The 11,575-nt window shown below is 43.8% G+C and overlaps 1 protein-coding gene and 2 non-coding genes across 3 annotated transcripts in view; 1 reads left to right on the forward strand and 2 right to left on the reverse strand.

Annotated features, from left to right (window-relative positions):
- The window catches only part of LOC144892736 (putative nuclear hormone receptor HR38), a 40,658-nt gene extending 36,799 nt beyond the window's left edge, over positions 1-3,859 (reverse strand). The window contains exons 1-4 of the mRNA XM_078781064.1: positions 3,836-3,859; positions 1,053-1,221; positions 280-377; positions 2-131 (exon numbers count right to left, since the gene is read on the reverse strand). Coding sequence (XP_078637190.1) covers positions 2-131; positions 280-377; positions 1,053-1,221; positions 3,836-3,859 — 421 coding nt within the window. The remainder of the gene's footprint in view (position 1; positions 132-279; positions 378-1,052; positions 1,222-3,835) is intronic.
- Positions 3,860-9,120: 5,261 nt separating this feature from the next.
- Positions 9,121-9,192, reverse strand: TRNAA-CGC (transfer RNA alanine (anticodon CGC)). The gene has a single exon. It is a non-coding gene; the product is annotated as a tRNA-Ala (tRNA).
- A 438-nt stretch (positions 9,193-9,630) lies between these two features.
- On the forward strand, positions 9,631-9,702 carry TRNAA-UGC (transfer RNA alanine (anticodon UGC)). The gene has a single exon. It is a non-coding gene; the product is annotated as a tRNA-Ala (tRNA).
- Positions 9,703-11,575: the final 1,873 nt, after the last annotated feature.

Raw genomic sequence — 11,575 nt, forward strand, 5'->3', positions numbered from 1 at the left:
CCTTGTGGCTGCATTCCTACAGCCAAGCACTTCTGGAATCGGCAGAACTGGCAGCGGTTCCGTCTGCGCTTGTCCATCGGACAGGAACCCTTCACGAGGCAAACATAGAGTGCGCTCTTCTGAACCGTCCGCTGTAGAAAAAGAAAATGGCCACTGGAATGGACAGTGGACAAACATTGTCTACTCAGAATGATACGTTTTGAATGCTGGACCACAATCATCATGTCATCTCTGCTGTCTCTACGGTTCATTAAATATAGAGGAAATGATGCACGTTACCTTAAAGAATCCTTTGCAGCCCTCACATGTTCGCACACCATAGTGTTGGCATGATGCACTGTCCCCGCAAACCGCACATTCAGCAAGAGCAAGCCTTTCTAAGTGGAGTTGGGAACCATCATGAGAGGGTAACACCACCTCGGCATTGTCTTTTAACATTGATGTACCCTTTAGATAAGCGGTAAGGTAATTAGGCCTATCGGATGGGAAGGTCATTGGGCATAGATGTGACCTATCTGATGGGATGAGGCAAGAACCTACTAACTCTTCTGGAGGTGATGCTTGCATTATATCATGTTGGCTGGTGGGTAGGGTGAAGCTTAACAAATTCCCATCAGATAAAGTAGTAAAATTTAGGCCATAATTACTTGGTAATGATTGATCTTGGTTACATTTAGATTGAGATGGAAACTTTTCCGAGTTGGTTTCGTCCACAGGTGACTGTAGCATTGTGTTGGGCAGAGCTAAGTGGGTCCAAGTACCTTCCTTAAACTTTGTTTCTTGGTATTTATGTTGACTGAATGATGCATTATTTGTTAAACCCTCTGGCTTACAACAACCAGTTATCTGCCAGTCTCTTCTAGTGATTGGTTCTGCAAACGTTGAAACCTGTTTCAAAATTACTTCTGGTTTGGATAGGCGAGGATAGGATGCTGTATTAAATAGATCTGTGTGAGCTTCTGCAACACCACAAAACCCATTTGGGTTTGTTTGGCACAACCACAGTGTCTCAATCTTTGGATTCAATGGCCATGCTAAAGATGGAGGTGCACCACTGTAGTCTGTGCCAATTGTAAGCTGTCTGATATGTTCCATAGGAAAACTGTTGAAGCAGGAACTGTGCTCGGTGTTGTTCATATTGCTGAGGTCGTTTGGATTTTGGGGTCCTGGAACTGCCGTGGCTGCTTCATTCCACTCCATGATCATGCAGAAGAGATTCAACTGCACGGATTTTGAGAACAAGCACAGGGGGATGAGAATGAGAGAGGTAGAGGGAGGGTTATAGGGGTTAGCAACGAAGTATATTGCAAAGTCCAAAAAACAAATTTATTCTGAAAATGACTAAAAAGCGCATTACATAAAACAAGAAGAAAAAGACATAAAATGTCATAACCGCCGTCGTAGTTTTAGTAATTTTGCTGTAAAGAGTTAAAGGCTGCCAGTCTCGTGTTTGCCATCGTGTATTGTCTTTGTGCCAAGTATGAACAAAATCGGTCCATACATCTCCGAGATATGGTTGGAGACGGATGGACGCGACCGAATCCATAAGCCCCCTTTCAGACCAAGTCCAACTGGGGCTAATAACCATTTCAACCAGAACGGCACTCACTCGAGAGCATACTCTCTCTGCCTGGTTGACCCTAGCTGCTATGCATCGTTTTTGGCCCTATTCCCCAATGCTGAAGAATCACTTTAAAAATTCTACTAGCCGGATCCGAATCCGGATCTTCACCAAAATCTAATCATTTCGTCCTCGTCACATACGCTACCTCTCAGACAAATTTCGTTCGAATCTGTCCACAACGTTTTGAGATATTTTGTTCACAAACAAACAGACAGGGGTGAAAACATACCCTCCATCCACCTTTGGTGGTGGAGGTAATTATACTTATGTAATGAAAATTAAATTTAAAAAACTTTTCCTGGAGTATTGCTCGTATCGATAGTTTGTAGGTTTCGTGTGGCCCTGATCAATTTGAAATAGAGATAATGCACATACAGGTATATATTTTATAAAACGTCAAGGATTTGTGAAGGATCAAAACCGAAAACCTAAATAAAAAAGCGACACACGTCCATCAGATGATGTTATTTTCTTTTATAACATCGCGGCGAACTTCGTAACAATTTTGGTATGCAGATTGAAATGTGTACATCGATGGAATTGGGAACATCAGGATCCCAGCATCAGGGACTATGTGCTCAAATGGGAATAGCAAAACGAACAACCAAATTTAACCATAAATTAATCATCAATAAACGAACAACTAAAGGTCTTTCACCAAAATCGAACGAATTCTTCCTTGTGACAAACCCAAGCTGTTCAAGTTTCGATCGAATCCGTCCACAACTTTTTGAGATATCGTGCTATATATATAGATTTTGCCCATATATCTCAAAGATGAAGAATCACTTCATTTTTTTTCTCGGATCTGCATCCGGATCTTCACTAAAAATCTAATCAATCAGTCCTTGTGACAAGCCCAACCTGTCCACCAGGTTTCGTCCAAATCCGTCCACAACTTTTTGAGATATCGTGCTATATATATAGATTTTGCCCATATATCTCAAAGATGAAGAATCACTTCATTTTTTTCTCGGATCCGGATCTTCACTAAAATCTAATCAATCAGTCCTTGTGAGAAACCCAACCTGTCCACCAGGTTTCGTCCAAATCCGTCCACAACTTTCCGAAATATCCTTCTATGTATCGTTTTTGGCCCGATCTCCCAATGGTGAAGAAACGCTTCAAGAATTAAATAATTCTCATATCCGAATCCATATCCAGATCTTCACCAAAATCGAATCTATTTGTCCTTGTCAGACACCCAACCTGCTCACCAAGTTTCGTCCGAATCCGTCCATAACCTTTTGAGATATCCTGCTCACAGACAAACAGACAAAGGTGGTGGAGGTAATAAATATAACCTGATAAATAAATACCTCAATTCCATGTACTGGTTAAATTAGGCCATGGAGTTACTGATCGCACTTACCCCACCGATCTTGAGTTATTTTAACTCGGACTGCACCTGCCTCCTTTCAAGGAGACCTGAAGCCGGCGATCTCTTCTGCTTGCAGGTCGAATTATTCGCACGCAGACTTTGTGACATCACGCGTGCTCAATCAAAGGTATGGAATTCAAATGCAATGTTGAGGAACAAATGTTGGGAGTAGTACAGGTACCTCGGAGTAAAGAAGCGTCGGGTCCGTGCCATGTACCCTGCAGAGCGCCTCACGATCCCGTCCGAACGTTGGACCTGGGTCCCAAACAGGTACGCGCCAAGCCGAGCTTCTCGTACTTTTCCGCGATCTCTGGTTTGAACCTCGCAAGCTTTGCCTTACCAAGTGACTCCGGCTCGGGAATTAAAACCCGAAACAGCCAATGAACGCGCAGTCCGCGCGCGCGTCTTGCGCACCTGGTCCGGCGGGTCCGCGCTCATTAGGATGACCAAGAGATCTCTGATATCTCCTTAACTCGCACTTCAAAAACACAGGAAGCATCGAGAAATACAACGTCATCTCCCTACTCCCGAATATATCCGATAAATTGCGATACCGACTAAAGTCGTTGACGACAGACTTTGTTCAATTCCCATTGCAAGAAAAATGGACAAAGGTAACGAAATGGTGATAAATGATATTTACAGAACGGAACTTGTAGGTGAAGAGCACATACCTTCGCCAGGGTGAACAGTTTACGTTTTTGTAACCCACTGATAGGTCGGATCTGGATTCGGACCTGAACCAAATTCGAATCGGCTTGTTGTTGTCACTTAACCAACTCATCCACCTCGTTTTGTCAGGATCCGTCCAGAACTTTTTGAAAACTCACGCTTTCCGCCGTTTTTGGCGCCATCGCTTAATGGTGATCGAAGAATCACTTAAACATAAAAAAAATCCTCTGATCCGGATTCGGAACTTCACAAAAAATCGAATCAATTCTCTCTTGTCACACACCCAACCTGTCCGTCCACAACTTTTTGAGATATCCTGTTTACAAACAGACAGACAGGGGTGAAAACATAACCTGCATCCACCTTTGATGGTGCAGGTAATGAATGAACTCCATGCTCTTTCAAGTCTTTAACCAGTAAAGAAAAACAAGAAAAACAAAAGAAATTTCAGAGGAAGCTGGATTTTAAACTGCAATGAATGGATAACCCCCAAAAGGTAAAAAGTGTTGAAATAAAAATGTTAATTATGGAGACTATTTGCTCGAGGGAGTCGAAATATGACGTTACTCAACACGATTGCATTGTTTGGGAGGGGGGGGGGGGGAAGAGGTAAAAACCAAATGGACACAGCTAGGACTTCCAGGAAAGAAGTCGGTATTTCAGAAAAGTGGATCTGGGATGGAGCAACGGGGGTAGAAAAGATCAAGGTTTTGGAAGGGGGAAGATAAGAGATGGTCGTGAACAGCTGTTTTAAAGACCTGGAGGGAGGAGTGGGATTGAAGAGAGTGAGGGAGTTTGTTCCAGAGGCTGGAGAAAAGAGTGAAGGTGAGCAGAGAGTCTTGATTTTCGCAGTTTCACAAGAAGAGGGTTGCTGGCAGATCTTGTGCGACCTGTAGGAGTATTTGGAAGACAGATCACAGACAGGGCTGAGGAAGGCGGTGGGGGCTAGGCCAGAGAGGAGTCGGTAGAAGACAGAAAGACCACCAACCTGTCTGGTGAATGAGTGAAAGGCCCTCGGAGTTAGCTTCATCACGGGAGATTCCAATGATTCTGAAAGCTTTGGTTTCAACAGCGTGAAGCCGAGCTCGGTGTGAGGCAGGAGCACCTTCCCAGAGGGGAGAGCAGCATTCCATTGAGCTGCGGATGAAAGCCTTGTATGTGGTGAGGAGCTCAGCTGTACCAAGGAATGACTTCGCACGACGGAGGATGCCCAGTCGGCGACTGGCTTTGGAGACGAGCTTGGAAATGTGGTTTTCCAGGAAAGATCATGGCAGATTGTGAGACCCAAGAGCTTCAGTGACAACAGAATCTGTAAAAATGACAGGGCTGGTTGTTGGGGGGGGGGGGGGCACGGGGGATACTATATAAAGCAAATGAATACTACTCGGAATTCCAGTAAAGGAGTTGGAGAATGAAAGAGGTGGATTGGGGTGTTTTAGTGGGGGTAGAAAAGATCAAGGTTTTGGATGGGGCAAGAAAAGATATGTTGGTGAACAGATGTTTTGAAGACCTACAGGAAGGAGTGAGATTGAAGAGAGTGTGGGAGTTGTTCCAGATGCGGGGAAAAAAGAGGAATGAAAGAGTGAAGGTGAGCAGAGAGTCTTGATTTTGGCAGTTTCACCAGAAGAGGGTTGCTGGCAGATCGTGTGGGTACGGATGGAATATTTGGGGGACAGAGCACAGACCGATTTGGGGGAGCTAGACCGGAGAGGAGACAGTAGAAGACAAAAAGACCACCAACCTGCCTGCGGTGAGAGAGTGAAAGGTCCTCAGAATCAGCCTCATCGTGGGAGGTACCAATGATTGTGAAAGCTTTGGTTTCAACAGCGTGAAGCCGAGCTAGGTGTGTGGCAGGAGCATCAGCCCAGAGGGGAGAGCAGTATTCCATTGAGCTGTGGATGAAAGCTTTGTATGTGGTGAGGAGATCAGAAGTGCCCAGAAAGGACTTCACATGATGGAGGATGCCCAGTTGGCGACTGGCTTTGGAGGCCAGCATGGAAATGTGGTTTTCCCAGGAAAGATCATGGCAGATAGGGAGACCCAAAAGCTTGAGTGACAGAACTTATTTGAGAGGATTGTTGAGGAAATAGTTGGGAGGGTTTTCCAGACTGACTTTTCGGAGAGGCATAGTGAGAGTGTGAGATTTGTCAGGTTTGAAAGACATGTTCCACTTGTTTGACCAGTTTGTGATATGGTCCAGGTCTGCTGAGAGTGAAGAGGCTGCAGACTGCCAATCTGAGTGTTGAGATATGGAGCGGCAAAAAGTGGAGTAATCAGCAAAGAGATAAAGAAGATTTTTCAGAGAGTCGGAGTGATCGTTAATGGAGACCAAAAAAAGTACAGAGCCCAGAACACTGCCTTGGGGAACTCCTGTCTGAACAGGAAAGGGAGATGAGAGAATTCCATTCAGGGCCACACGTTGACCGTGATCGGAGAGGAAGTCCACAAACCATGCGTGGAGGTTTCCATGGATACCATAGGAGGAGAGTTTGGTGAGCAGGGCAGACCATATCGAAGGCACGAGATATTTCAAGGGAGACGGCTCTGGTTTCCTGTTTGGCGTTGAGGACCTCCATCCATTGTTGAGATAGCAGAAGCAGCATGTCCAGAGTAGAGTGACCTGGTCTGAAACCAAATTGATGATTTGAGATCAAGCCATTGGAGAAGAGGAAGGATTTAAAATATCAGAAGCGATGATGGATTCCATAACCTTGGTGATTATCGGGAGCAGGCTGATTGGTCTGTAATTGCAAGGATCTTTTTTTGCACCTTTTTGTGTAAAGCGGTGATGTTGGCTGATTTACAAGCTGATGGCAGATGACTGTGAGGAAAAGTGAGGGTGAAAAGAACAGAGAGAGGTTGTGAAATAGCTACAGAGCAGGATTTTATGACCTGTGGGCTGAAGCCGTCTGGTCCAGTTGCAAAATCAGAGTCGAGGTTTGACAGAAACTTAACTTCTCCACCTTGTCACGAGAGAAGGACACAGAGTCCAGGAGCAGCTGGGTTCGACTGGGTAAGGTGGGTACAGATAGAGATGGGTTTGGGACACAAGAATTTGAGGCCAACACGGAGTTGAGGCATTTTGCTTTTTACGTGCGGAGTCAGCTCTGGACTTTGAGCCTGGTGTTGGCTTAGCGGTTAGGGTGCCGGCTTAGGATCCTGGGTTCGAATCCCGGTCGATCGCTAAATCAACACCAGGTGGGTTGACTCAGCCTGTCATCCTTCCGAGGTCGGCAAATTGAGAACCAGCTTGCTGGGATGAATGATCCCGGTGTGTACCCCGGCTTAGAATAGGTACACCGTATCCCTGCGTATCGTAAGAGGCGACTAAGAGTTGGCGCCAGGAAGGGCATCCGGCCATAAAAACATTTCCGCAAACAGGGAACCATGATTTTCATGGGGCCCGCAAGGCTAACCCCTGCTCTAGCGGGGAAAATGGCCTTAAAACGATCATTCATTCATTCATTCAGTCAGCTGTGTAGCCCTTTGAGTGTAAGGGAGGAGATGGAGGGGGAACAAACACCAGAAACAGATTTGACCAGATGCCACCAGGATTTGGAGGTGAGACAGGTTTGAAGAGTTCAGTCTTGAGAGTAAAGAGATATATTGTTTCCTGGCTCTCCTGTGGGTAGACACACACTTGTTCCGAGCTTTGTGAAAGGAACTGAGATTGCCCTCAGTTGTATTTGCCTTCCAGGTGGCAAAGGCAAGTTGTTTCAGGGCAACAGCCTCCCCACAAGATTCAGTGTACCATGGATGGGACTTGGTGGTTCATAAAGAGGCTATCTGAGAATGGCCAGAGAGATATTCATTTTAACAAGCATATGATCTCATGAAACGATTGGAGCAGAATAAGAACAGAATACATTTATTGGGAGTCTTAGGGGATCTTGGATCTTAGGGGATCTAGGGTGGGGTCGAATGGGGAGTCTTAGGGTGTCTAGCAGGAGTCTCAGTGAATCTCGGGAGAGTTTTAGGGGGTCTGTTGAAGGGATCTTAGGGGGGGGGGGGGGTTTGAAGGTGTCTTAGAGGGTCTGAAAACGTGGTCTTAGGCTGTCTGAAAATGGGTTTTAGAGAGTCTAAGAGGGGTTTTGTGGAGTCTTAGGGGGTGTAACAAGGGTCTTAAAATGTCTTACGGGGCCAATTTCCCTCCTCCTGATTGAATATGAATGATCGTTTTTAAGGCCATTTTCCCCGCTAGAGCGGGGGTTAGCCTTGCGGGCCCCATGACAATCATGGTTCCCTGTTTGAGGCAATGTTTTTATGGCCGGATGCCCTTCCTGACGCCAACCCTTAGTCGCCTCTTCGATGCGCAGGGATACGGTGTACCTATTCTAAACCGGGGTACACACCGGGAGATTGTAATGTGTATATTGCCTGTTTCCATAACAAGGGGGTCTAAAGGGAGTCTTCGGGGAATCTGAAACAGTGGTCTTAGCAGGTGCAAAGGGAATTTTTAGGGGGTGTTATGGGTCTCACCTGGGAATCTTAGGGGGGGTGTTGGGTTCTTAGCGATCTGGGAGGGCTCTTAGTGGGTCCAACGTGGGTCTTAGAAAGTCAGAAAGGAGTCCTAGGGTTCTAATGGGTGTTAGGGGTCTTCAGGGTCTTTAGGTTATAAGGAGTCTTCGAGGTCTTAAGGTTCTAAATGGTTTTAGTGGGATTTTGGGTTCTAAAGGGACTTGGGGGTCTTAAAGAGCCTTTGGGTTCTGAGGGATCTTAGGGGTCTTAGAGAGCCTTAGGGGTCTTAAGGTTTTTCAATAGTAGGCCATGTAATTAATACACTGACTTGCATTCTGTGTGGACAAAAAAGACAAAAACAACCAGAAAAACGGATCCAAATGAAATACACACCTCTGGCGAGGGTAATTAAGAGGTTAAATGAAGAGGTTTAAATAAAACAACAAAACATCTCGTGAGATGACAGAATCCCACGATATGTGATGGACATACCAACTTATTTTCCATTTGGAGTTAATTAGCTAATTATCTCACCACCTGGACAGAAATTTAAAAAGGTCTCGATTAGTTTTTGCTCGACGTCATGAATCATCATATCGATTTTGAAAACGATACGTTGAGCCGTATGGATAAAAACAAAAAAAAGGAGTATGTTAATGCGTCCATTGCCGAAGGAAGGAGGGAAGGACTGACTGACTGATTGAAGGACATCGTTATGGCTTTAACAGTGACTGACTGACCAAAGACTAACTGACTGAAGCTACTTTGTCATAGACGAGCTAAAAAAAAGTTTCGGCCAATTTCATACCATGGAAAACGAGTTTTCACTTTGCGGAAATTAGACGTTTTCGACAAGCAAAAACGTGACAAGTTTAATATAAGATAGAAAGAAAGTGATACTAGGAAAAAATAAGATAGAAAATGTAATTCTGTATTTGAATGTTTTGTTGCATAATCTTGAGAGTCTGATATGTAAAATAAAAGGTGGAGATGCCGGGGATCGAACCCGGGGCCTCACACATGCGAAGCGTGCGCTCTACCTCTGAGCTACATCCCCAAGTGTTCTTCTTACCGCCATGCATTTCCTATCATTATGAGTTAGGGTAAACAAACACACAGAATAGTCAAAAAAATTAAATTTTCAATAAACCTCATTCATAAATTAACAACGGCACTTCAAATGAGCCATTTTAAATTGAAATCCAATTAAAAAATATATTTTCAGCATATATTTGATAAGCGTGCTGATTCCTTGCTTGACGCTCCGCATTAGATTATAAAGCATTAAAAGGATAGGCGAGAGCACCGAGCATGCACCAACACCATATGTTGGCAATACTACCGTTGGCTTTATGGGCCCAACGCCTCCTCCCGCGTTAAACGTCATTGTTGGGGAACAATAGATTATTATCATTTCTTCCAAGTCTCTTGAATAGAAAGATCACATATATTGATTGACATAAATATATTTAAACACAATCAGTCAGTCAGTAGTGGGGATGTAGCTCAGTGGTAGAGCGCATGCTTTGCATGTATGAGGCCCCGGGTTCAATCCCCGGCATCTCCACTTTTTTTGCTTTACCCCCATGTCCTCCGCTGCAGAAAATGGTTGAATCCACAAGATGGTTCGATCACAATAATATAAATTAAATTATAATGAACAAAATTTTACTTTGTTTCATCTCGATGGTAAACGGAAGAGTTTCACAAGCGAAGCCATCGAGCTGCTGTTGAACCCGGAAGTGTTTACGATTTAACTTGGTTATGTACATTATTAAAACGCCGCCTTTGTATTGATTACCATTATATTTTGTTCTTTATTTTGTTACAAATTAGGAACTAATGTTATTATTCCATTATTTGCTGTCACGATATATGAGCTTACATAGGCGGTGTAGATTTAAAGAAAGTTGGCTACATTGATTTATCCAAACGGAACCTTTTAAAATCCCACGGAGGTCTTATATTAGGTGTACCGGAAAGTAATGTCATTTTTCAGAGGAATACACAGCTTTAAAAAACTACATTACTTTCCGGTACACCTAATAGTTTAAACCTTGAAGCCAAAATGGCGGCCATATTGGAGTGCTGATAATTTTGTGAACAAAGTACAGGAAGAGTTCAAACTGATTTATTTCAAACATCGTTTTCATGAAAAATTGTCGACTCTCGAGTTATTTCCTCTCTAATTGGGAGAGACTGATTGGGGATTCATTTCGCATCAAGAAGCTTGGACTTAGGACGAAGCAAAGGTGCAGATGATTAAAGGGACAATCACATCCAACAGAACACCGGTACCGGTACAGAATTACAAGTGAGTATTTACAGGAGTCTTCTTGCTATTATTGGCACCTGATTGCGATCCATCACGAGTGGACAAGTGTAGTCCAGCAATTAGATTTAGAGCTGATTTATTGTGAGCCAACATGTACTATTAATGATACCGTACCTGTTATTTATCCCCCCATTGGATTTAGTCCGAAATGGGAGCTTATGGATTGGGTCTCGTCCATCCGACCGTGTGTCCATGCGTGCGTCCGTCTGCATCCATATCTCGGACATGTATACCGATTTTGTTCATGCTTGACACAAAGACAATACATGAGGGTACACATACGCACCTCGTTTTGTTTTGCAATACGATCAAAGATGGCCTACTGGCGGCCATTTTAGTTGTAAAAAAAACGATGTTGAACAAGTTCTCAAACTTTTCTCGGACATGCATTTACCGATCTTGGTCAAATTTGGCACACAGATAATGAATGATGGCTTACATATGCACATAATTGTTTTCGAGATTAGATCCAAGATGGCTGATTGGCGGCCATTTTGTTACTTAAACGTGTCCCCAACTATTTCTCGGACATGCATTTACCGATCTTGTTAAAACTTGCACACAGATCAATAATGATGTGTTAAATATGCACATCATTATTTTTTGAGATCAGATCCAACATGGCTAGTTGGTGGCCATTTTGCTACTCATTATTATTGTCGGTTTTGTTACTCGATAGATGTTTTTGTCACTGTTTAAGGCTTAGGCATGTGTTAACAAGTTAGCTCTTTCACGAGCTCTTTTTTTTTTTAGCTCTTTCACGAGCCTCGATTCTGTATTAAAAAAAAAAAAATAAAAAAAAAATAAAGATGTTCACGAAGCCCCTTTTGTAAATGTGGCCCGAGATATCTCAGTGCTATAATATGAATACGCATTGCGTAGAGTGAGAGCTTCATCGACAAAGGTCAGTCAATCGAGTACGCAGCCCTCGCAAACATCTGTAGGCCTCGGCCTAGCTCGGCTAGGTTGTTTGATCTTTGGCTTAGAATTAAAATTCATTTCATTGAATGGATAGATTGGGATAGAATGCAGGACTTACCTACTGTAGGATATATAGTCTAGACTTCTAGTCGACTGGACCAGGTACGTAGGTCCGACTGGCAGG

Source organism: Myxine glutinosa, chromosome 6 (assembly GCF_964187855.1).
Source record: "Myxine glutinosa chromosome 6, kmMyxGlut1.1, whole genome shotgun sequence".
Classification (NCBI taxonomy): Eukaryota; Metazoa; Chordata; class Myxini; order Myxiniformes; family Myxinidae; genus Myxine; species Myxine glutinosa.